Below are 27945 nucleotides of genomic sequence, written 5' to 3'. Positions count from 1 at the left end.
TTCGTATTTTAAGGATTTTCTTTTTTATGTCACAAAGATTACCAGTGCTTTTACATGAAAGGGCATCTATACATGTTTATTAAACTATTTAACATTTACATGCAATACATAAATGTTTGGAAACCTCAAAGTTCTTTGGCAATTGCAATATCGTTTTCAAATAAAGCATGGTAGAACCTTAAATATTACATCATTTAGATTATTTTTTAGAGAGATACACCTCTAAGAGATCATGCCAACGTAACTGTGCTTTAACTAACTGGGTGCTAGTAGATGTTTCAGCATATGGATGGTTCCTCTACTGCATGGGCACCCTCTGTGACAGCTTTGACACATTTAGCCATTGTCTGTGAGGCTCTGCTAATTGAATCTGAAAGATATCAAGAAAATGTGCGTTTTGATAACTTCAAAAGAAGCACACAGTAAAACTTTCCTGTTGCACATATTCAGGAACAACAACAATAAAAAAGACTGGAAGAGTCTATGTAACTATACATAAACATTGTAAAATCAGTAAGTTCAGAAGATAAGCCCCTTAATAGCTAAATGCTTTTAATAAGTACTCCTAGGAATGATTAAATAATTATATACAGCCATACAAAGGGCCAGTATGCAACCATTAAAAATATTATAGAAAAGTATTAAAGACAGGAAAAGAATGTGCAATATACCATTACTGAAAAAAGGTTACAGAACAGTGTACTAAAATCCATGAATTCACTTTATGGGTGAATTTTATGTATGTGAATATTTCAAAAAAGCTGTCCAAACCCTCTCTCCCAGAGTAAATAAGTAATCTCATTTTTAGTTTAAATAAATTAATATATGTGTATATCCCTGGATGACTGGCCAAAATGTTAAACATAGTTATTTCTGGGTAGTGGGACCATAGTGATTTTTCCTTGCTCTTGTGGGCTTAGGTATGTATTCTACAATGAACATAACTTTGATAATACAACTGAAAAAAACCTATTAAAAATAATCTGAGGGCTTCCCTGGTGGTGCAGTGGTTGAGAGTCCGCCTGCCGATGCTAGGGGACACGGGTTCGTGCCCCAGTCCGGGAGGATCCCACATGCTGCGGAGCGGCTGGGCCCGTGAGCCATGGCCGCTGAGCCTGTGTGTCCAGAGCCTGTGCTCCGCAATGGGAGAGGCCACAACAGTGAGAGGCCCGTGTACAGCAAAAAAAAAAAAATAATAATAATAATCATCTCAGGGCTTCCCTGGTGGCGCAGTGGTTAAGAATCCGCTTGCCAATGCAGGGGACACGGGTTCAAGCCCTGGTCCGGGAAGATCCCACATGCCGTGGAACAACTAAGCCTGTGTGCCACAACTACTGAGCCTGTGCTCTAGAGCCCATAAGCTGCAAATACTGAGCCTGCGTGACACAACTGCTGAAGCCTGTGTGCCTAGAGTCCATGCTTTGCAACAAGAGAAGCCACCACAATGAGAAGCCCGCACACCTCAAAGAAGAGTAGCCCCCGCTCGTCGCAACTAGAGGAAGCCTGCATGCGGCAACAAAGACTCAATACAATCAAAAATAAATAAATAAAAATTAAAAAAAAAATAATCTTAGATACAAACTGCACCAAGAACTTGAAAAATATACTCCTATCTGCTTTTAGACAGAAAATATTATAAATTGTCTATCAACTATCTCATAACCTAGATGTTATATCAAGTGTTGTAAAATCTGTAGTAAACAAGTTTGTTAGTCTGCATTCCTTAAGCACATTCTTAACAATTTACATCAGAAACACCATTTGGCATGTTTCACATTTTAGTGTTCTGATTCTTCTACTGTAATTCTCAGAAAAACCTTCACAGATGTTTGTCAGTTAGAAAATTCTCCCTAAATTGCTATACAGTAATTCTTCATACAGTAGTAAAATTTTATATTTAAAATCTGTTAATTCTTGGATTTTCAAACACTACTTACATTTCAGAAAGAAAAATTAGAGTAAAATCAGAAAATATAAAGTTACATTAGTTCTGATATTTGAAAAATCTTCTGAGATTAAAAACATCAAAAAAAAAAAAAAAAAAAAACATCAAATACTACCGCTAGCACGTTGGAATCATAATGCTAAATTAGGTGATTTTACTCCTCTCTACCTTTCATGTTTGGCAGTCATGCTGACAACTGCGTACCTGTCATGTAGAAGTCTTTTATTGTTAGCTGAGGTGGAACAAGTGGATCAGCAAGAAGGTGCTGGTTCACAAGCTGCAAAAAAAGAGTAAGAGATCAATAATAATAGTATTGAAAATTAGTACTGTTACACCAGAGGATACATTATGATGAAAACTGCGTATAAAAACTGTGTTTTTACCTTGGAAAGCTCATTTGCTTGCTGGAAATAATTAGCTCCTTCGACATCATCATATCGAACAAGATTAGGAGAGACTTCTTCCAATCTGTTCCTTACTTGATCCAGAGTATCATATGGAAGAGTCATACCTGCAATCTATAACATAACAGGTTCCAAAAATTGACATAAAGCATTAATACTTAAATATTTCAAATAATACATCATTGCAACTATGCTAAAATAATGCAGTACTACTATGAAAAATATATTGGTGTCCATTTGTATGTATATTAAGCAGGTGGTTAAGTGGGGAATACTACTGTAAATAATTCTTCTAATTCATAAACAGCTGTCAATACATTAGTAATTTGTTTTAGAAAATACACTGATTATGAAATAAAGAAATGCTTTGCTAAATTTGAATGCTTTGGCTAACCTGCTATTGCTCATATATAAAGTTGATAGACAACTGTATATTATTATTTTAAATCTCATGATGCTTCTTTTTATAGTTAAAGAGTTAAAAACACAAGTCAAAAGTAAAAACACCTATTTCAAATCCCCATGTTTTTTTTTTTTTTCGGCCACGCCACGTGGCCTGTGGGATCGTAGTTCCCCCACCAGGGATCAGACCCGCACCCTTGGCAGTGAAAGTGTGGCATCCTAACCACTGGACCTCCAGGGAATTCCCCAAATCCCCGTTTTCTGAACACGTTTCTCCTACAGAGATTATTCAAGTCATCTCTGCATTTCAGACGTGCATCTTCCTTGACTTCGAAAATCATTCTGACAAGCTAACATGTCAAACATTCCATTAGCAGCATCACTAAGGACAAATACCTCAGAAAGGGCTCTTATAATTTTCCAGTCTTCTCTTGCCAAGCCAGGAGGTGTCACTGCTACTTTAGTCTGCTGAGCTCGGCCCTCAGTATTGACATAAGTAGCAGACTTCTCTGTGTAAGCAGCGCCGGGGAGAATAACATCCGCTATAGGAGCTCCAACATCACCATGATGTCCTGTGAAAAGACGGAAAATGGCAAACCACATTTTAGCACAAAGCTGATTAGGTATTATACATGAACACAGTATATATCCTTTTAAAATTACATTTTTATAATTATAAGTATTTTAAAAATTAAAACAATATAGTATTGAAGTATTTGGAATAAAAATTAAAGCCCACTTTGCCCACAGTTAAACTCCCTTCCCAAAGAAAACTATTGTGAAAGCATTTGGTATGTGTCTTCCCAGATTAATTTTTGCAAATACACAAATACGTATAACATCATAAACACACATATTACGGGCAACTAGGTGTATCATTTCTCTTGATCATTACAAAGTGAAAACGCTCAGATGTATGTTAGTGAAATTTGGTAAAGTAAACTGAAATGGTGGAGGAACAAAAAGTGTCAGGAGTATGACATACAGGAGTATGATTAAGAGCATAAACAGAAGATTACAGAAAATAGTATGCTGAAAGACTATCACTCATTAAAAGTTTAACAGAAGGTGTTGGAAGAAAAAAGAAACTTTAATTAATTGAAAGAAAAGCCAATGTACATGTTTGCATATGTACATGTTTGCATATGCATAGAAGTACATATGAACTGTGCATCTATCTAAACCATCATCAATGATTATCTCTGGATAGAACTAGGATAGGATTTCAGTTTATGCATTTTGGTTTAACTTTATTAAACTAAAGATAGGAAATATTACATAATGCTTTTTATGTGGTATGGCAATAAAAAGCCTAGTGTAAGTGTATGGTGTTTGTGTTAAATGAAGTGAAAAGTTATATAATACTTTTCTCTATAAAATATCCAGGAATACTCGACTTCTTTTATTCCAAAGAGGCTTGATTACATTTGCAATGAGTTAGAGATCAAGAAAATGAGTCAAACACAAAAAACCAAAGGAGTGCTATTAAATATAATTCATTAAGTGTCTTATGACACAGGACTCGTGATTTTCTAACTTTTACACTGTTTATATATATAAAAAAGCTTCCCCTTGATTATATAACATTAAATATTCTTTGAAAAACTGAATTTAATGTTACATAATATTTCATAATTTAAATTACTATTACTGGGGGCATTTAGGTTTCTTCTAATTATTTGTTATTAAAAAACATGAGGTGGGGCTTCCCTGGTGGCGCAGTGGTTGACAGTCCGCCTGCCAATGCAGGGGACACGGGTTCGTGCCCTGGTCCGGGAAGATCCCACATGCCGCGGAGCGGCTGGGCCCGTGAGCCATGGCCGCTGAGCCTGCGCGTCCAGAGCCTGTGCTCCGCAACAGGAGAGGTCACAACAGTGAGAGGCCCGCGTACCGCAAAAACAAACAAACAAACAAAAAACATGAGGTGATAATTCTTAATAGCAATAGCAACTATGTAACTAATAAACCTATTTTTTATAAAGGTATTTTTTTAAATATAAAATCTAAAACATTTAAATATCTATAAAAATACATATTAACAAATATGTTTTTAAAATTGGTGTGTATGTAGGGAAATTCTCAAATGGAAAATATTCAATCCACTAAATATATTGCCATACAGTTCCTAATATACACAATGTACTATTCTCTTCTGTTTCTAGTGCCATAGATGCTACTAACCTTGATAAATAATGAAACAATCCTTTGGCAAATCCTGTCGAGTAATACAACCTCCATCTGCTCCCAGAAGAAACAGCACTTTGGGAGGGTTCTTCCGAATTGCTTCCACCCCAGGTTTATAGCCAAGGTCCAAAGCAGCTACTTGGCTTGCAATCCTGTAAAACAAGTACGAGTTTTTAGCATACTTGTTGTGTTTTCATTATAAAAATTTAAATGTGATTCTTGAAATGATACCTAGTCTCTTTTCTATTCAATGCTGTCAAAGATCTTCCCTCATCATTTTTACCCATTTGAAATAGATGTCAAAACCAGAAGCAGCTGTCTTTTACTGTTTTAAGAATGGCAAAAAAGTAAATAAGATGCTTAGGACACTGTTTCTTCATGAAGTAATACTTAATGGACTAATTCTGGAAACTTTATGCCAACTGCAATTGTCTTAAGTTGATTTTTATTCAATACAGTAAGACTTGATAAGTCAAGCACAGTCATTAAGAGAAAAATTAGATGATTTTGAAAACCAAAAGGGAAAAATTTAAACACCACTCATAAAACTAATTCAGAGAAAACTATAATTAGTATACTGTTGTATGTTCTTATGGAATTTTTTCAATGAACATATATTACTATTAGAAGCAGATAATAATCTTTTAAAGAAAAGGTTTCAAAGAACTATACTTTGAACATTTGGGAGTCTTTGGTCTAGTTTGCTGTTGTTAATTTTCTTACAAGAGATAGTAGCCATTTTGAGGACCTACTGTGAATAAAGCTAGTTGGGTTTTACGTATTTGGTAAGGGAGGAGGGCAGGTCAAACGAACTCCCAATAGATGCTGCTGCTCTGTCAAACTCTCTAATGGGACATCAAAAGAATAAAATAGTTTGAAAAATTTAACAAAAGAAGTGCAAGATTTGTATAATGAAAATTACAAAACAACTCCAAAGGAAATTAAAGACCGTAACAAATGGAAAGACATCTATGTTCATGGATTGGAAGACAATATTGTTAAGATGGCAACACTTCCCAATTGACCTACAGATTTAAGGCAATCCCTATCAAAAAATCACAGCTGAATCCCTTGCAAAAACTGACAAGTTGATCCTAAAATTCACATGGAATGCAAGGGACCAAAACTAACAAAATCTATCTTTTTTTTTTTTTTGTCACTCTGCATGGCTGGCAGGATCCTAGTTCCCTGACCGGGGATTGAACCTGGGCCCACGTCAGTGAATGTATGGAGTCCCAACCACTGGACTGCCAGGGAGTTCCCAATCAAATCTATCTTAAAAATGAACAAAGTTAGAGAACTCACACTTTCCAAGTTCAATTTCAAAACTTAGCTCCCCCTGCCGCCCCACCTACACAATATATTTTTTAAATGTCTCTCCTTCTAAGCCTGGATGTCTCTCAATCACACACTAACTTATGACAGAGCCCACCTCATCTTGGAAAACAAACTAAGTAACCTAAGTTTGCCTCTGCGAGAATGATCAGTAAACAAAAAAACGATTAAAAGATTCTCCAAGAATTAGAAAATATGCTTTACTCTGAAATAAACTTACTATAAGAAATAAAGACAAGGGACTTCCCTGGTGGTCTAGTGGCTAAGACTCCGAGCTCCCAATGCAGTGGGCCTGGGTTCGACTGTTGGTCAGGGAAATAGATCCCACATGCCACAACTAAGAGTTCGCATGCTACAACTAAAGATCCCGCATGCTGCAACTAGAAGACCCTGCATGCCGCAACGAAGATACCGCGTGCTGCAACTAAGACCCGGCAGAGCCAAAATAAATAAATAAATAGATAAGATAGATAGATAAATAAATATCCAAAAAAAGAAAAGGAAAGAAAGAAAAGGTTTTAAAATATCTGTTTCATGTTCTCAACAAGCATTAAAAGGTATGTCCTAATAAAGTACATTGAATTTTCACGAAAAGGAAAACTTAGGTAAGAATGAAATGAAATAAAAAAATAAGGTTAATCAATTAAAAATTACAATGTCAGTGCTGTGGAGCCTGTGCTCCACAACGGGAGAGGCCACAACAGTGAGAGGCCCGCGTACCGCAAAAAAACAAAAAAAACAAAAAAACCAACTACTCAACTTACCTATGAAGGATATTCATAACTTTCCAATCACCAGTAACACCACTACTCATCCGAATCTTTTGAGCAATGTTGGAAACAGCTGCAAGAATTGCTGCCCCATCATTTCTTTGGAGTGCAGAACTGCCTAAAACCACCATTGGTTTTTTAGCTTCCTTTAGGACCTTTAAGAAAAAAGAATTTTCATTTAAAAAAACATTAGAAGTGGGAAGGAAATCTAAAAAAGAGGGAATAAATGTGTATGTATAACTGATTCACTTTGCTGTACAGCAGAAACTAACATAACATTGTAAAGCAACTAAACTCCAATAAAAATTAATTAAAAAATAAAATAAAGGGCTTCCCTGGTGGCGCAGTGGTTGAGAGTCCGCCTGCCGATGCAGGGGACACGGGTTTGTGCCCTGGTCCGGGAAGATCCCACATGCCGCGGAGCGGCTGGGCCCGTGAGCCATGGCCGCTGAGCCTGCGTGTCCAGAGCCTGTGCTCCGCAACGGGAGAGGCCACGACAGTGAGAGGCCCGCGTACCGCAAAAAAAAAGAAAAAAAAAGAAAAAAAAAGAATTAGCTTTAAAAAATAAAATAAAATAAACAAACATTAGAAGTAACTAAATCTAACCAAATTTGCATCTATAATATGCTGTCCCAAGTTTTAGTTCTAACGTGAATGTCTTAATTTGCTAGTCGACATATGGATATACATACAACCAGATTTACTCAAAAACCTCTTGCCAATGCTACTGTGAAACAGCTAAACTAGTATCAAATAAAACAGATTTTCAAAAAGGAATAATTGGGAATTAAAACTCTAGCCAAACATCCTTTGGTCAGAATGACGATGGATAGGTCCCAGAAAAAATTGTGGAATGTCCATACAGAGGTTCAGGTGATACTTTGTAACAGGAGAAACCATGCTGAAGTACCATGTCTACTATAGTCCATCTACTCTCTATGCCCCAGACAGGGAGGAGAAGGTAGGGAAAGCAATGATCACTAGATCACAATGCAGAATACCTTAAAGTTAAGGGCTTTGCTTTAAGCCATAGTAACTACCTGAATACCAAAAACTGAGAGGAAATGCATCCCAAGTGCAAAAGAAACTACACATACAGTAGAGGATGGAAAAATTAGAAGTAAAGCTGTAGACTATAACAGTTCACTCTCCTGCCCATCTTCTGTGTCATTCTTCAATAAATAGCTGGACCCAATCAATGAATCAGCATGAGAATTATGCCTAGATACTATAAAAAGGAGGATATTCACAAGAGGAATTTCCCAAGGAAATGTGAAGTGCTTTCAGTAGCCTCAAAAAAATAAGAAACAGTTTTCAATAGCCTCAAAGAAAATGAAAAACAATCCCTCACTTAAAAAAAGAGCTCAGAGAAGTTACATAATAGAGAGTATTATGGAAGACTTTCATCAGAGAATTCAAGAAAGAAATAGAAGAGAAACAAAGCAGAAATGAAAATCATTCCAGAAACAATAAAAAACAGAATTAAACATGACTATAAATACCGGGACAAGAAAGATAGTTTATATGAAATTATATAAAATAAACCAAAAAAGAACAAAAGAATAAAGAAAAAAATGACAGAAAAGATAAAAGAGGAGATCCAATATCTGCACTGTTAAGAGTTCTTAACAAAAAGAACTAATTAATGGAAAATACATTTAAATATATTAGAGAAGAAAACTTTCCTGATGAACACTCATCACCTTCTGGGGCATGGGGATGTGAGCTAGAGAGAAGAGAAGGATTCTTCTCAATACATTAAAAAAAAATACTTTTGATCACAGTAACAATAATGATGTTATTCAAAGCCGACAGACAAAGAAGTTGGGTTTGGCTGCTTTGTCCCCTCACACTTGATTTTCTTCTTGCCTACACCTGAAGCTGTCAGTAAAGCAACCATCCTGGAACCATGAGGAGAGGCTCACACACAAACACACGTGAGTGAGTAAATGCACTGAGGATAGCAAAGCAGGAAGGTAGGCTCCTGCCTTGATGACATCCTTGGACAACTGCACCATCTGTCAAACTGCTTACCTTCAGAACCACTGTTATGTGAGAAACAGAAACCTTTTACATTTTTTTAACAATCACCATCCCACACATCTCACACACACACACACACACACACACACACACACACACACACACACACACACCTCCTAAAATAAAGAGAATCTTGAATCTTCAGACTGAAAGCTGTATGTCCCATTAAAAAAAAAAATGGTAGAGAACCACCATCAGTAAGACATATTCTAGTGAAGTTACTAAATTTCAAAGATAAAAAATGAAGCATGAAATATCAATAAAAAAGTATCTAGACAACAACAACAAAAAATAGGACAGGATTGGAAGAGAATATGGCTGACACTGGGCTTCTTTTCCACAGTTACAAAAGGCAGTATCTATAAAGTTCAGAGGGAAAAAAAAGTATAACCCTAGATCTTTATATCCTGTCAAGGCTCTCTTCAGGAATAAAATAAACATTCTCAAGCAAGAAAGAACTCAAGGAATGGTGCACTTACATCTCCTCTAGAAAACAAAAACAAACAAAAACAAACCCAAAAGCTCTAAACTCCAGATGGCAATTAAATGAATGTAAATAAAGAACTTAGTAATGAAAAAGTCATGTAAAAAAAACTGGTGAGGGACTTCCCTGGTGGTCCAGTGGTTAAGACCCCACACTTCCACTGCAAGGGGCATGGGTTCGATCCCTGGTCCGGGAAGTAAGATCCCACATGCCGCGTGGTGTGGACAAAAAAAATAAATAAATAAAAAACAAACAAAAACTGGTGAAATTTCTTTAGGAATAATAACCCTTGCTGTAAAGAAAGATTTCACTGAAGTTTAAAGTTTAATTCTTTCAGTTTTACTTCATTTTTTAATGATAACTTCAAGTAAAATTAAACTCTGATAAATAAAAAATGTACAGTATGATTTCATTTTTGTTTACCTATCCATCCATCTTGCTCTATATATGAATAGAGAAATGACTGTATGATGTTTCATCAATGCTTGTTTGGGGTAGTGGGATTTTGGATAATGTTTACTTTCTTATATATTATTTTCTATGTTGCTATATATATGTAGTTTTTAACAGCAATCACATATTATTCCAAAAATAATAAAATTTAAAAATAATACTTAAAAATCAACAAGAGTAGATACATATAACTCAAGAGCACCTGGCTGAAAGGATGGCTGCCCGAAGCAATGTCTTGAAGAATTTTGGGAGAATCTCCCAGATGGTCGTAGCTGTAAGTGAGATCAACAGGGCTGCCTATAAGGGCCACTTTTAAGTCATTGTGGAGCCAACTGAAAGAAAACAACAGAGTTTTTAGAGCTAAATCACTAAGTTAGCAGTTACTGGTCTCTTCAATGCTATGTGCTACATCTATTTAAATTAGAAAATGTTAAAAGCACTAAAGCCCTCCCAGAACATTTAAATTTAACAGATATTATTGTGTACCTTTCAAAAATAAAGTGTTGTAAAAAATACAGGCATACCTTGGAGATATTGTTGGTTCCTTCCCAGACCACAAAATAAAGTGAGTCACAATAAAGCAAGTCACACAAATCTTTTGGTTTCCTGGTGCATATAAAAGTTATATTTACACTACACTGCAGTCTATTAAGTGTACAAAATCATTATGTCAGAAAAACAATATACACACCTTAATTAAAAAATACTTTATTGCTAAAAACATGCTAAACATCGTATGAACCTTGAGTGAATGGAAATCTTTTTGCTGGTGGAGAATCTTGCCTCGTGCTGATGGCTGCTGACTTTGATCAGGGTGGTGGTTGCTGAAGGCTGGGCTGGCTGTGGCAGTTTCTTAGAATAAGACAGTAATGAAGTGTGCCGCTTCGATGATCTCTTCCTTTCATGAACAATTTCTCTGTAGCGTGCAGTGCTGTTTGATGGCATTTTACCCACGGTAGAAATTCTTTCACAATTGGGAGTCAATCCTTTCAAATCTGGCTGCTGCTTTATCAACTTAAATTTATGTAATATTCTAAATCCACTGTTGTCATTTCAACAATTTCTTCACAGAATTCACCAGGAATAGATCCTATATCAAGAAACAACTTTTTTTGCTCATCCATAAGAAGCAACTCTTCATCCATTAAAGTTTTATCATGAGATTGCAGCAATGCAGTCACATCCTCAGACTCTACTTCTAATTCTAGTTCTCTATTTCCACCACATCTGCAGTTACCTCCTCAGCTGAAGTCCTGAGCCCCTCAAAGTAATCCAGGAGGTCTGGAATCAACTTCTTCCAAACTCCTTTTTAACACTGATATCTTGACCTCTTCCCATGACTCAAGAATGTTCTTTTTTTTTTTTTTTTTTTTTTTTTTGCGGTACGCAGGTCTCTCACTGTTGTGGCCTCTCCCGCTGTGGACCACAGGCTCCGGACGCGCAGGCTCAGCGGCCATGGCTCACGGGCCCAGCCGCTCCGCGGCATGTGGGATCTTCCGGGACCTGGGCACGAACCCGCGTCCCCTGCATCGGCAGGTGGACTCTCAACCGCTGCGCCACCAGGGAAGCCCTCAAGAATGTTCTTAATGGCATCTACAATGGTGAATCCTTTCCAGGTTTTCAATTTACTTTCCATCAGTAGAATCACTAGCTATGGCAGCTACAGCCTTATGAATGTATTTCTCAATAATAAGACCCAAAAATCTTACTCCTTGATCCATGAGCTGCAGAATGGACGTTGTGTTAGCAGGCACAAAACAACATTAATCTCATTGTGTATCTCCATCAGAGCTTTTGGGTGATCAGGTGCAATTATCAATTAGCAGTAATATTTTGAAAGGAATCTTTTTTTCTGAGCAGTAGGTCTCAACAATGGGCTTAAAATATTCAGTAAACCATGTTGCAAACAGATGTGCTATTATCCAGGCTTTGCTGCTCCATTTACTGAGTACAGGCAGAATAGATTTAGCAAAATTCTTAAGGGCCCTAGGATTTTTGGAATGGTTAAGTTGAGCACTGGCTTCAACTTCAAGTCACCAGGTACATTAGCCCCTAACAGAGTCTGTCCTTTGAAGCTCTGAAGCCAAGCACTGACTTTTCTTCTCTAGCTATGAAAGTCCTTCTCCAGCAATGGCATCTTTTTCCAATATAAGGCTGTTTCGTCTACACTGAAAAATCTGTGGTTTAGTGTAGCCACCTTCATTAATTATCGTAGCTAGATCTCCTGGATAACTTGCTGCAGCTTCTACATCAGCACTTGCTGCTTCACCTTGCACTTTTATGTTATGGAGACAGCTTCTTTCCATAAATCTCATGAAACAACCTCTGCTAGCTTCAACTCTTCTTCTGCAGCTTCCTCACCTCTTTCAGCCTTCAGAATTGAAGAGAGTTAGGGCCTTGCTCTGGATTAGGTTTGGCTTAAGGGAATGTCATGGCTGGTTTGATCTTCTATCCAGACCACTCAAACTTTATCCATTATCAGCAATAAGGCTATTTTGCTTTCTTATCATTCATGTGCTCATTGGAGTAGTACTTTTAATTTCCCTCAAGAACCTTTCCTTTGCATTCACAACTTGGCTAACTGGCACAAGAGGTCTATCTTTTGGCCTGTCTCGGCTTTCAACAAGCCTTCTTCAGTAAGTTTAATCATTTCTAGCTTTTGATTTAAAGTAAAAGATGTGCAACTCTTTCTTTCACTTTGACACTTGGAAGCCATTGTAGGTTATTAAAACACACCAACATTTATTAAATTCACCATATTATATGGGTATGGTTTGTGGTGTCCCAAAACAATTACAACACTAACATCAAAGATCGCTGATCACCATGATAAAATGTAATAATACTGAAAAAGTTTGAAATATTTTGAAAATTATCAAAATATGACAGAGAGACAAAGTGAGCCGATGCTGTTGGAAAATGGCACCAAAAGACTTACTTGAATGAGGGCTGCCATAAACTTTAAATTTGCAAAAAACACCATATCTGCAAGTACAATACAGCAAAGTGCAACAAAATGAGGTAAGCCCGTACACACCAAAGAAATTCAATGAATTAATTTGCTGTGTTAGAATGCTAACTCTAAGCTAGCTATAAACAAAGACTTTAATTTTAGAATAAATGATCTGTAGTTTTTATTTTGTCATACGTACACAGCAGAGTCAGTTACCTCCTAATTATCCATTCAGGCCATTTAAATAAATTTCATAAAAAACAAACTACATCATTCATATTTATTCTCTATGACAAGGAAGTATGGATTCAGCTCCTCCAAAAATAGTTATAAATGTGGTGACCATATAACTCTGGTTTGTCAGAGACAGTGGTGGTTGTAACCTGTCATCCTGGAGTAATTAACAACTCCCCTTTCTACTCTCAACAGTGTCCCAGTTTAGACAATCAATTATATGGTCGATCTATTAAGTCTCTAAGATATAAATAGATGGAGAGTCATTCTACAAAATAACTGGCCTGTACTCTTCAAAAAAAATGTCAGAAAAGGAGACTGAAGAGTCATGACACTAACTGCAATGTGTAACTCCAGACTGGATCCTGGGCAGGAAAAAAAAAAATTATAAAAGAAATTATGGAAGAATCAGTGAAATCTGAACACAAACTATAGATTAGATACGAACACTGTATCAATAGTAAATTCTTGATTAAATAATCAAATTCTTAAATGGAGAATATCCCTTGTTCTTAGGAAATCCACACAGAAGTACTCAGTGTGGGATAAAAAGAGCATTATGTCTACAACCTACTTTCAGATGGTTATATTCAAACAAATATATACATGGAGAGAGAATAAAAAAATATATGAAACATGAACATTGACTAATCGGGTGAACATTACACAAAAATGGGTATACAAAGAACATTTCAAGTATCTTGAATTATTTCAAACTAAAAGGATAAAAAGATCAGCAGGGGGAGAAGCGGGGAATGGAGAAGTTAGAAATTGCCCTCCAATTATCTTTTGGAGTCTCACTCCCACTAACACTATTAAGAATCAGCTAAAATAGTCTTTTCTACATATATAAAACAAATTATCATATAAATGTTTTTAAAACCCTGAATATTATTACTAACCTCTTTCGAATTCTAGCATTAAATAGTGGTGCCTCAAAACGTGGATTTGTACCAACCAGGAGGACAACATCTGTCTCTTCCACACCAGCAATTGTAGTATTAAGAAGATAATTGGAACGTAGATCTGTGCTAGAAACATGAAATATAAAATGCAAGTTTTACTTTAAAACTAACACACACACTGACAATCCATGAAATACTCTCCTGTCATCAAACCCATGGCACTCCCAGACAAAAAAAGAATCTATGAAGCATTCTTAAATTACATCAAAGGTTCAGATACTTATTAATAACTGGATTCTCTAATAGCTCCTGGTCTGACTTTGGTCTATATGTGATAATAAGCTGGTTGGTATGTTGGCGTATCCAAGCTGTCACATAAAAGTCATTGATGCCACAGATGTGTTGGTTTAAACACATCTTGTAACCAGAAAAAAAAAAAAAAAGAACGAAAAAAAAAAGAAAGCCTAGATTCTAGCTTCAAACTTCTCACCCAGCTCCTGTGGTAGGGAAGACCTCTTCAGTGCATAGGGTGTCAGAGTCCACTCTATTAAGTAAATCTTTGAGAGATACCAGGGCTTCAGCATCCACCAAGCCACCTGCAATTGCTGCCACATCGTTGCCTTGAAAACTCTGCAACTAAAAATGGATGGAAAGGCTATCACCAAGAAACCTTCATTCAGCAAAGGATCACAATGAAATGTTCAGAAAACAAAACAATAATGTCATTTTCAAGTACAATAAAAGGAACAAACTTCTAACTAAAATGTTCTCACACTAATTATTAATCTGAAAGTGAGAAGCAGAAGCGTACATGGGGCCAAGGTTAATAACATCAGCCTGAAATAAAGATGTATGTATGTATGCATGTATTTATTTATTTATGGTTGCGCTGTGTGGCATATGGGATCTGATTCCCTGACCAGGGATCGAACCTGTGTTCCCTGCAGTGGAGGTGTGGAGTCTTAACCACTGGACAGCCAGGGAAGTTCCTGTTTGTTTTCAAATTAGGAACAAAGGGTCTCAAAATGAGGTCTGGAAGATGAAGACTGTGGAATTATATTTAAATACAACTTCATCTGAAGGATCTGTCATTCCTTCAAGCCCTTTATGTATGTTGCTTTTCTCTGACCAGAAGGCCATTCCCCGTTTTTGCTCTGGCAAGCTTCTATTCATGCTTAGACTTTGCCTAAGGAGTCACCTTACCTATGTGACACGATACCTGGTTAGGCATCCCTCCAATGTGCTCTCTCATATATCATTTTCTGCACAACTACCCAAAGCAGCATATGATAATTGCTTAATTATGCATCTTTTCCTAAAAGACTGTGGGAGGTTAAGAACTATGTGCTAGTGGTCTTTATATCCCTACATCTAGCATGACATGTTGTACAGTTCTCAATACATGTTTTCTTTTTTCCTCAATAAATGTTTGTTAAATGGAAGATAATCTTGGCAAGATGAAAGAAGTGAAGAGAAACATATCCCCTCTTCATTAGAAAGATGTGCCTTGGAAATCACAAATATAGTTATTCTATACTTCAATTTTTTACCATTCCAGCTACACGAGAGAGTGCGTCCTCCCAGGTGGTGTATGTTAAAAGCCCCTTTTCATTTCTGACCATCGGCTCGGTAAGTCTTTGACGTTTTAGCCCATCATAGGCAAATCTAGATAACAGAAATTATACCATTTGTGGAATCTTGCTAAAAAAGGCAACTACAATTTTCAAGTTTAAAATCTAAAAGAAATGATATTAAAATACAGTACTGGTTAAAGGTCAAATAGAACAAACACTTGGATAAAAGAATTATTCCAGGTTTCTTTGGAGATGAACTAATAAATATTCTACAAACATCATCTAAAACTAAAATACCACCTAAAATGTTTGAGTTCTTATAATTTATTTTCAGCTACCTGAATAATCTTAAAATTACAATACACAAGAAATCTGGTAGCTGAAAAAGCCAAACCATTTATAAAACTTGAGTATCTTTAGATATTTCATCAAAATTATATTGTGCAAATCTAACTTATATTTAGCTTCTATTCTCCAATGAAACAGAGGCAAACTGAAATAGATAAAGTATCTTAATTTACTTCAATTTCTCTATCTGGGAGGAAAAAACATATTTCTCAATATGAAAGCCAGTTAATATGAAAGCCAGTGATATACCTAGGACTATTAAAGTCAGTTTTGTCTAATTCTCTATATAAACAGTCCAGATTTCAATAGTCTATATACATTAATTTGCAAATATAAAAGACTGTTCCTTAATATTAAAATTATTATAAAATTTCCTTTAAATCAAGTCCAAAAGTTAAAGGAAACAATATAGCACATACCTGGTTTTATCAGAGATCCACTCTTCATTGATGTCCTCATGCATCCTTGGCAAAATCCTCATTACCTCTCCAGTTCTTGTGCTGACCACAATATTACTTCCAACTGCATCCATTACATCAATGGATTCTGTCTTTCTAAGAAAATAAACACATATATTTACTAGTTGATTTTGAAAATAAGGAAAAAGTTTCTGTTACCGGGTTTACCAAAAACAAAAAATTTTACAAATTTCCTTTCTGAATTTCTAAAACTAATGGAACTCAGAGGAACTGTGATTTAAAAAATTAAATAAATAAAATAAATATACCCTCATATTTGAACAGACCGTAATGCAAAAATGAAGCCTTTAAAACTGTTATCTAAAACAGAAACCAACTGGAACAGCTGCAAATAGCAAAATATGGACAATTAGAGTATCAAAATAAATAATAAGAGGGGCAAGATTTTGGGGTATGGCTGATTAAGGAGCTTGACAAATCCTCCCCCCAAAAACAAAAATAAAGCTAGACAAAAACTGACAAAAGCAACCAATTCAGCTCTTTGGAGAGCTAACAAAAGCACACAATATCATGAAAAGCTTTCATGTGTGGGAAAAACTCCTGAACTTCAAGAAAGAACAGTGGAAATCAGTGGTGTTCTGGCTTGGGACTATTCTTATCCCCTTTCCTACCACCTTGAACTGGAGGTTCTGCCAAGATGGGGCAAGCTATGAAGACAGGAGCTTCTTTCTTTCCTACAGACAAGGCTCACTCGTTTTGGAGAAATGGCAAAAGTTGTCTGTGGAAGTGGTATCTTGGAGGCCATTGAGCCGAGGAAAGTCAAGAGTACTAGCCTGAGGCTGTAGTCACAGTCAGGGCAAGCATTCCTAGCGGAGGCTGCACATATGTGCAGCTGAGACCAGAGAGAGCCCAGGCTATTCACACTCTCCTGGACAACACAGAGACCCAAAAGACCTGGTGTAAAGTACAAGCTGGGTAGACTTGAAAACAGCCTTATCTCTGAATATGCTCTTCTATTCACACACAGATCCAATGGCAGAGGATGAAAGCTTTATTGGCTCAAAGAATTTAAGCACAGTCATTATCTGACTACTAAGCTATGCAGACACAGGAGCAACTCCTAAGAAGCCTTGCTTAAAAATAAAAACAAGAATATTAAAATATGTTCAAAGAAATAAGGAAAATCATGTTTGAAGATTAAAGGGAAGTATGAAGCATTGAATCAACAAAGATTCCCAGTAAGGATACAGAAATTACAAAAAAGAACGAAATAGAAATTCTGGAGTTGGAAAGTATAACTGTAATAAAACAAATCACTATAGGGGTTGAACAGCAGATTTGAGATGACAAAAGAATGAATGAATGAACTTGACAACAGATCAACAGAATTCATCCAATCTGAAGAATAAAGAAAAAAATACTTTTAAGAAAAATGAATAGTGTCTCAAAGACCTGTGACACAACATTAAGTGTAGCATTTGTATGTATTATGGAGAGGAGAAAACACTCTCTATTTAGACATTTCAATTATGTACTGTCTCCTCCCTGCCCCCAGCTCCCGAAACCTTTTGTATACACAAATACATGGTTTAAAGTCTGGAGTTTTTTTTTTTTTTTTAAAGCCTGGAATTTTAAGATACTCCCATATACTCTGGTACTCTGGTAGGAGTTTAAAACCAGAAGGCAATTTGATGATATATTTCTAGAACCTTAAAAGTATACAAGTTTATTGCAACGATCTATTTCATTTCCTAATTTAATCAGAAGAATCAGAGATATATAAGAAAAGTTATAAATATGTTCGTTTTAGATTTGTAGGACTTCCCCGGTGGTGCAGTGGTTAAGAATCCACCTGCCAATGTAAGGGACACTGGTTCGAGCTCTGATCCAGGAAGATCCCACATGCCACAGAGCAACTAAGCCCATGTGCCACAAATACTGAAGCCCGCACGCCTAGAGCCTGTGCTCTGCAACAAGAAAAAGCCACCGCAATGAGGAGTTTGCGCACCGCAATGAAGAGTAGACCCCACTTGCAGCAACTAGAGAAAGCCCATGCACAGCAACGAAGACCCAACACAGCCATAAATAAATAGTTAGATAGATAGATAGATTTTAAAAAATAGATTTGTAATTATAAAGAACTAATAAGAACTAATTAAAGTATAATATGTATACGTGGTTGAAAATTTAATGTACAATGAGAGGAAACTATAAATTTTTAAAAATCAAGACAATCTTATTCCTTGGAAGAACACGTGAATAAAATAATTTTGTGATTAAGTACTTTGGAATTAATTTCCAAGAAAATTACAATTAATTTGCACAGTTTCATTCTATCCTTCAATTTAACAACTTATCTTCTATTAAAAGGGTTTTACTTAAAGCAAATAAATAAAAACTTGGACCAGAACAATTAGAACTCATGAAGAAAATGAATCTTAAAATTTTTTGAATAGTACTGAATTAAAGGACAAAAAATACCACGATGAATACCTTGTTTCCCAAGGCCGAGCAGTAAAGGCATAGGGCTTAGAGGTCAGGGCACCTACAGGGCAGATGTCAATGATATTCCCAGAAAGTTCAGACATGAACATCTTTTCAATGTATGTGCCAACTTGCATATCATTTCCTCTGCCTGTTGTTCCCAGATCATCTACTCCTGCAATCTCACTTGCAAATCTGCAAGATAAAAATGTACCATCAAATGGTCAAACGCAGCAAACTTACCTCATTTCCTATTCATTATCACAAAGGTAATGATTTTCCAAACACTAGAAAGATAGATTTTCAATGGAAAATGTAGTCCCTGAATAAAAATAATAAATGTTTCCATTTAATTTGAGGTGTAACACACGTACAGAAAATTGCACAAATCATGTGCACAGCTCAGCAAGTTATCACAAAGTTAATGCTTGTAGATTTTGATTTTTAAATCCAAGTGAAGTTGATATTAACTAAAAGTGAAAACTTATTCATTTTACTGGCTTATGTAAAAAACACTGAATACAACATCCCTCTTCTTTCACCAAATAAAAGTTGATATCCGTTCCAGTGGTGTTATTCCACCAAATTTTGTGAATATTAAATAAGTATACAAATGATATTGCAGAAGAGAGAAGGAGAAAAAGATTACCTGATGCACCGAGTACACTGTATACATCTAGTCATAATGGTTTTTACCAATGGCCCAATGTTCTTGTCCTCCACAGCACGTTTCCCCTCTAAAAACCGGCTCCTATCACTTCCAAACATCATGGACTGGTCCTTAAGTAGATTATGAAAGAGTTAACCAAATTTTGCTAACAAAATTAAAACAAAAAGATTTAAGGAATTAGACTACATACCTGCAGATCACATTCACCTCCCTGGTCACAAATAGGACAATCCAGTGGGTGATTTGCTAGTAGGAACTCCATCACACCTTCCCTGTGAAGAAAATTGTAATATATATAATTACATAAATTGCTGACATTCAAAATGGTTTACATATAGCCTATTTAAATAACTGTCACAGATGTATACTCTCATATAGTTAACATGGATTTTACATTTACTATAAGAAACGCCAATGTAACTATCGTAAGAGTAGTATTAAATACATAATCTAAAAAATGTTTACAGGATTCCAGAATAAAACATCATTAGAGAACCTAGAAAATTGAGTTTTAACAATACAGAAATACCAAAAGTTGCTGAATGGTCTTCAGAAAACACTGGCATTAATTCAAAAAAACATGAATGTAAAGCAAAAACAAACACAATCAGTGCCAGTACAGTACAGTACAATATCACTGCAATAATCTCAGTTCAATAAGCCCCAAACAAACTCACTGTTACCACAAGATGAGCAAGGTTCTAAACAAGGGATTTTAATGCTGATTCTGCTGCAGGCTCAAAACCATAAACACCTGACTTCACCTCCTCTATGTGTACTCACTTCCAACTGCTCCTAGAAGCCAAGCACGCCAACTTCTTCAGAGCTTGATACTGAATTTCTCGTCTATGGGAAGGTCTACATACTGAAATGTGCAATTTTCTGCTCTAATAAAAGTCACTATGCCAAGTTAACAATAAAGTACCTGGCTTTCTTAGTTTTCTCTGAGTTTGTCAGGATATTCCAACCTTTCATTACTGGCATGGCACAAGCAGCTACAACCTGGAATTTCAATGCAAAAATCTCTAAGTATTTGTATTTATTTGTAATTATAAGTTAACCCAATATACAAAAATATTAAATTAACATTAGAAAACCAGGAAAGAACAGAGTATTTTTGAAGACTGAGTTTTTTAGTTTTCATATTTATAATATGATAATCTGGCACGATACAGTTCTCTTAGAAACTAGACATCTTAATTTTATTCTAATAATTAATAAGATTTTTTATAAGAGGCTCTGAAATAGAACATCAAATAACTGTGTTTTGATTAGCAGGCAGTACTGAATTAAAATTGCACAAGCCAAAACGAAATTAAACTGAAAGTGAACCTCTTCACTGCAACCCTTTTCTCTAGTGAAAATGGCACAGCATAAGCACTTCTAATGTGCTGCTTGGCAGCTCCACATCCTACTTGTGTGTCACACACCATTTGGAAATAGTGAGTGCTCTAAAAAGACCCATTTAATTTCTAAATGTTACCATTATATGCCACTTGCATTTATATAAAGCACTTTCTTCAATGTGTTTCCAGTTTTGAAATGAAGAGAATCAATCACACAAAAAATAAACTTATAGATAGAAGTAAACAGGACCAGATTCTCCACTACAACAATACTGATTCTAAATAAAGTCTGCTGCAAGATTTAAAGTTTTCTACCTTCTACAGCATGGTGTGGAATTTTAGGTATCAAGTACCTTAGGAGCTTTCTCAATTTCAACAAGGCACATCCTGCAGTTTCCAGCAACAGACAACCTTTCATGATAACAGAATCGAGGGATCTGCATGCCAACCTTCTCACAAGCCTAGAAGACAAAGTAAAAACCGTTTGCACTAGAATAACCTGACCTCATCCTTGTCTTGTCTAAAACACAGTAAAAACAAACAAAAAACAAACAAAAAAACATGAGGCCATCCCCTACGTATCTTATTACTCCTACCTACAAATATCTGTAACTTGATCCTCAGAGAGATTTCCCTCCTTTTCTTTCCTCTTGATTCCAACCCCTACCTCTTTAAAGATCCTCACCATGCCTATACCTTACGTGGAAGAAACTGGATAAGGAAGCATATTCAGACTGTGCTAAAGGCTTGACTCCCCATTTCTACTCTGAACCATTGTCTACAAAGACTCCTCCTTCAAACTCTGTCCCAGTGGTTTCATACCTTGACTTCCTCATTGACTAGCCCTCCTCCTTTAGATTAGACTCCACTTTACACCTTCTAGCTGACTACAATCTGGTTCTATCTTTGGCTCCAAATACCCCAGCCAGGACTCTCACTCCCTTCCCAGTTCCCATTTGCTTAGTGAAGGATATTAGTTCCCTCTACCAATTATCCCTGCTCCTTCTCTGAGCCTACAAACGTACTCAAACTTCCTCTAGAATTAGTTCTTCCATCCTTAGCCCTCACTCTAAAGCAATCTCATCGATTTTCAATATTTTAACTACTTAGCAAAAACGTATGGAGTCTTCCTGTGTGCTAGATGCAGTGGGTCAACTGTCCCAGCCTTCACACTAGCTCATTTACGTATGATTACATTCAAAACTTCATCTGTGGCCCTGAGGGTCTGCAGCCCTCATAGTCCTCCACTTCTTTAGATGTAAGTAGGCATTCACATGTGTACACTCTACAGACAGTTAAAATTCAATCTATTTCTGTCCCCTACTATACATCCCCAAATAAGCTAACAAAGGCAGAAATCATAAAAACTCCTCTGCTCTTCATCATTCCTAAAGGCCTGTCTATCTACATCTCACTCTCCCCTGAATATACCCTTGTTTTCATTCCCATTGCCACTATTTTAGGCCTTTTCACTTCCTGCTCCACTAATGCAAGATATACTCTTTCTGTGTCTCATTCCAGTCTTATTATTCTCCAAACCACCATCCTCTACAGTCACTGTCATACTGCTTAGTAGCCATGAATATTCTTGATGGTCCAAACTATAAGCTCTTCAACATTGCATAGATTGTCTTTAATGACCAGACCTTCTCTACCAGAATAATCTGCTTTCCTGTTATCTCCTCTTCTACACATACCTTATGTTCCATCAATACCAAACTACCTGAAGCTTCCTTGTCCACATATAAAAACCTACTCATCCTTTAAAATCTTCTCAGAGGTCACCTGAGATATTCCTGACATCTCTTTCTACCTATACATGCCAAAATACTCTCCACTGTACATTGTACATAATTTTGTTATATATTTATGTTTACATGTGTATGCCTGACAGTCTAGAAATTACTGTTAAAATGAATAAAGAGCATTTAGCTCTGCAATAATTTACGATGGAATGAAGCACTTCTTCTCCATGACCAACTCTGTTAGTTCTGGAGGAATTTGGAGAAATTAAATACTTAGGGCATAAATTCGAGAACCTACTACCCTCCATTTATCTGCTTTGTAGGACACATTCCTAGAAATATTATTAAAGATAGAAAGGTTACATAAAAGTGAAAAGCATCAAGCAGGCTCACAACAAAGGTCACCTTTTCCCCAAACTTACCTATACTAACTAAAATTTTATTTTAGGTAACTTAAAACTTCTAAACGGGAATTTATTTGAAGGCAGAAGTGAAACAAAAGAACGGCCACAGTTCACTTAGAAAGTCAGAAACTGATAAATGATAGCTCACTCACTCTGAAATGCCAAGATTTCAAATCAAACTTATTTTCATATAAGTTTACTATCTATATATAGTTCTTTAATGAGCATTTGTCAAGGAATCTTGAAAATTTTAGAAGCAAATGAACAGTATAAAGAAAATAAATTATTTTTGTTTTTTTAAATCAGAACAAACGCAAAAATAAAGAATTAAAATGAATGCCTACTTGGAGGACGGTAGTTCCTGGTTCCACCATGACAGACTGACCATCAACAAATACTTCAATCAAGTTGCTTGCTGCTGTGGCAGTTGTTCGAACTGACCATCAAAAATATTGAGGTGAAAATGAAATTAACAGAGTTCAAGTTATTACAACAGAGGATAATGGATTAATTAACCTTCACATCTAAATTTTTTCCTCATTTTGTACTATTCCCTTCTATTTCTCTAGATGCAAACTTCTAAATTACTGACTTAGAGGAAAGCTTTTCCAGTCCTGAATACCAAACAGAAAATGGCTGTCTACTTTTAAGAGCAGTTTAAGTTGTAACTTTTAATACCACTGAAAATATGTTCCTGGGAAGACCACTTCTCAAAAGCAAAATGACTGCTTTTTACATTTTGGCACTGATGGGCAATTCCTACTACTTTCTATTCCACGATAATTTCTATAAAATGTTTAAAGTTGTATTTTGAAAATTATTCTATTCAACTTGGGTCACTGTTTCCATTTTTATTTAAAATATATTATGGGTCTTTCAAGAAACATTCCATAAACCTATGAATTTACAAAGACAGAAAGTCTAGTACCCACAAACGCAAGTTCAAAAAAAAGACACTCACCACATCCTTTAGGAGACTTAGAAAGGCTCACTAAGGCCCTTCTTACAGGTATCCTTAACATATTGCTAAGAATAAAACAAAGAAGAGTTATATTATCATAGGAAAAACAATGCCAATCACAAACTTTTGGGTAATATTTTATGGTTTTAAAGCACTTCATATATATACATTATTTCATTGAACATTTCACAAGTCCTGATATTTTTCCTGAAATTCTAGAGATGAGAATACTCCATCTCAGATAGATTAACTGACTTGTACAACATTAAGAAGCTACAAAGGAGCAGCTAGCACATAAATCTGAATCTTCTAATTCTATATAAAGGGCAGATTTGTTGTTTTTAATTATAAACAAATGATCAAACTTAATATATTACTATATAGTAAAATAAATTTGAAGAATTAACAGTGAGTTTATCATTAATTGCTATGTAAAATAAAGCCTACATTTCTGCCTTCATTTCCTGCTAAAATGCATTCTAACATTCTACGTTCTGAGCAGTTATCTACTAAATGCTTCTGAGATATTCTGAGCTGGCTCACAAGCCCAAGCCTTTAAAAACTCTGGAGTGCTATTTTCTGTGTCCAGTAATACATTTATCTTACAGATTTGCAATTATCTGTTTATGTGCCTGTTCTACACCCCCGTATTATGAACTTCTTTAATCTTTCTATCCTCAGTACCTACCCACAAGGCTGCCACACAGTAAGCTCTAAAACAGTGGTTCTCTATAAGAGATAATTTTGCTTCCCAGGGAACATTTAGCAATGTCTGGACAAACTGTTGTCGTGACTAGGGGAAAGCTATTGGCATCAAGTGGTTGAGGTCAGCGTGCTACTAAAGATCCTACAAGGCTCAGGACAATCTCCCATAATAAAGAATTACCTAAAGTGTCAACAGATCAGCAGTTGAGGAGCCCTCTCTAAAGGATTTGCTGAATTACTGAAATAAATGGAAGTGGATTATATAAATTAACACCAATTAAAGGTATACATAAGCAAAAAAGAGAGAAAAGTTATCTGATCTTTTAGAGTTTTTTGTCCATCCACTTGATCATATCGGTGAAGCACTGAACTTTCTGTCTACTCACTTGATTATATGGGCTAAGCATCTAATTTTTCATTTGGAACTCTTAAAAATACAACAAATTATGTGATCAGAATGTATCGCATAAAGAATTTCAAAGTTTATAGTAGAAAACTGTATATATACATAAGTTTTAAGCATGTTTCACAGAAATTTCATTAATTCAGACGTCAATAACTCAAACAATTCATTAATTCAGAATTTGTGATACTGAATCTGCAGACATCTGTCACCTACTAGTGAGTGACTTTTTGGTAAATCACAGTTTCTGTCTCTTTATCTATAAAAGAAAACAATACCTCTTAGGCTATGTGTTACCAGTAGGAGCTCAATAAATGTCAGTTACATCTGAATTCAATTTAGACGGTACTAGCCACTGAAAATCAGTTTTAAAGGGCTCTTCCTTTGTGCTCCTTCTCTTTACTACCAGCACACACTGTGTATATGTGTGTGTGTGTATATATATATATATATATATCTTTATTATTCCACCTACTAAACTGTAAGTTAGCAATCAATTTCAGTATCTCTAGTCTGTAAGCTCCTTGACAAGGAATGGTGCACTTTGGTCATTTCCCTTTTCTGAAGACCTAGCACAGTGCCCCTAAGAAAATGAACCATCAAACAGAGTTGATCCTTAAACAATATGGGTTTAAACTGCACAGGTCCACTTACAGGCGATTTTTTTTCAATAGTAAATACTACAGTACTACAAGATGTGAGATTGGTTGAATCCTGAGATGAATCCTCAGATGCAGAATCATGGATATAGAAGGCCAACTGTAAGTTATATACAGATTTTCGACTGCACAAATGGTTGGAACCCTTAATCCTCTCATTGCTCAAGGGTCAACTGTAGTCTTACCACCAAATTCCAGAATGAGTAGCATCTGTCCCATTAAAATCTATTCATATAAAGGTAAAACTGAACTTGCTAAGTTAAAGACAGATCAAAATCAACAATATTTCATACAACAATGTAAAAACTTTAATATTACATTTGTCTCCAATACAACATGAAAGTGGTGCCCACTTTAGCTAGGAAATCCACCAGGACTAGGCTGTCTGTTGAAAACCCAGCATCAAGTGGAAGACTGCATAGCCCCAATGTAAGAAATACAGATTTGCAAAACTTTGATAAGCACTTTACACTTATTTGGCTACCATGTAAGAACAGAAATAATCATCTCTAAGATGGGAAAATGCTAATGAATAATCATTTCTAAAACTAGACTGGACACTTTTTGGTGCAGGGACAATACTACTCCACATTCTCCACCAGGCATCCCACATCCATCCACTTCTCTCTCTAGGTACTGTCCTATTCCAAGCCACCATCATCTCTTGCTTGGACTGTTACAGTAGCCCCCTAACAGGTCGCCTGGCTTCCACACTGCTCCCACAGCCTCTCCCATCTTCCCAGGGGCTGTGACCTCAGATGGAAATGCTCTTCCCTCAGATCTTTCTGGCCCCTCCTCATCCTCCAAATGTTGGCTTAAAAGGCATTTCTCAGGGAGACTTTCCTTGACCAGCCTAACTAAAATATCCTAACTACTCCCCAGTCACATCACCCATTTAATTCTTCCTTGTGGACTCACTTCTAGCTTATAATAGGTATTCAACAACTATTTGTTAAATGAATTCTATCTCTACTCTCTGGCCATCACTTCCACTTTCCTGGTATTAAAGAGTGCAGGTGCTCCGGCAGCCTTACAACACCCTGCTTAAAGATGCACACACAATTCAGTGGGAAAAAAGGACGTTCCGCAAAAAACCAACTTGATGTTTATTCATCAGAAACAGTTCACGTTACATTTTCTATACCCTCAATTCGTTTTTGAGCAGAGCTGTACCTGATCCACGTTTTTACAGTACATGTACATGCACTGGATTCCCAAAATTTTTAAACAACGTAGCTTTGTTATTTGCAGTGCGACCTTGAGCCAACTTTTCAAATGTCTTTTTTCCTCAGTTGCCCCACCAGTGAAAAGAATAAGAAGTATTAGCCAACGCAATCTATGGACAAAACCAAAACACGAAACAACAGAGGCATGGACGGTTGCTAAGGCAACAGCAGCCAAACAAGGATGCACTATACCAGCTATGTAGTAATTGGGGGGAAAAGCTCAGTCTTTAGGCCTAAGTCACTTGACAGGTCCTCTCCCGGGAAACAAAACGGCCTCCTCTCCAGGAAGGGGACTGTCCTGCATTCCCCTGCAGAGGGAAGGTCACCCACAAGGCTGCACTCGGGCCAGTGCTCCCCAGGGCCTCGTGATTTCCTCCTCCTCTCTGCTCCGTCAGAGCACAGACGTTGGCTAACAGTCCTCACCTGCCAGCTCTCGGGGGTTCCCGAGGAGGCGGGGTGGGACGCGGCGCCCATTCAAGGACAAGAGGAGAATGAGTCGGTTGGGCCAAAGAAAACAGTCTCGTCAATAAACACACTCCGGGGACCAAGGCACCTCAGCCTTCTCCCCCAAACACAACCTCACCTTCTCCCTGGAGCCGCCGAGGCTGCCCTGCAGAATTGTCTACAACCTGCCAACTCCTTCAGAGGCCGGGTTTCTTATTCAATATGGCGGCCTCGGGTATCTCAGTCAGCCGGGCCTGGAAGAACGGAAAGTCGGGAGGGCCTAGAAACCACAATTCGACAATTTCCCGTTTAGATTGAGCTCGGCAACTTCCGTCAGCTTGACAGAGGGCGGGGTGGAGGACGTAGCAGCCGGGAGGAAGCGGGGGCGGGAAGTTCCGCCGGAAGTAACCTGGGGCCGAGGCCGAGCGTCTTCCGTCATTTCCGG

General features: G+C 36.7%; 1 protein-coding gene across 2 annotated transcripts; it reads right to left on the bottom strand.

The window, feature by feature from the left end:
* Window positions 1-27797, bottom strand: NDUFS1 (NADH:ubiquinone oxidoreductase core subunit S1). Of its 2 annotated transcripts, none has more exons than XM_004319669.4 (19): window positions 27640-27797; window positions 24064-24128; window positions 23447-23538; window positions 21307-21414; window positions 20533-20609; window positions 19798-19879; window positions 19587-19717; window positions 18947-19132; window positions 16454-16588; window positions 15663-15777; window positions 14603-14748; window positions 14110-14238; window positions 10223-10352; window positions 7035-7195; window positions 4933-5087; window positions 3148-3323; window positions 2329-2463; window positions 2150-2222; window positions 1-370 (listed from the first exon to the last, which is right to left on the bottom strand). In XM_004319669.4, exons 2-19 carry the CDS (start codon window positions 24122-24124, stop codon window positions 279-281), a joined length of 2184 nt encoding a protein of 727 aa, XP_004319717.1. In that variant the 5' UTR covers window positions 24125-24128; window positions 27640-27797; the 3' UTR covers window positions 1-278. The 2 variants fall into 2 exon arrangements, with proteins under 2 accessions (XP_004319717.1, XP_019794625.1); XM_019939066.3 differs by lacking the exon at window positions 27640-27797 and adding an exon at window positions 24950-24971.
* Between the last annotated feature and the right edge of the window lie 148 nt (window positions 27798-27945).

Source organism: Tursiops truncatus, chromosome 7 (genome assembly GCF_011762595.2).
Source record: "Tursiops truncatus isolate mTurTru1 chromosome 7, mTurTru1.mat.Y, whole genome shotgun sequence".
NCBI lineage: Eukaryota > Metazoa > Chordata > Mammalia > Artiodactyla > Delphinidae > Tursiops > Tursiops truncatus.
The sequence above is the reverse complement of the archived record's forward strand: the minus strand, read 5'-3'. Positions and strand labels throughout refer to the sequence as shown.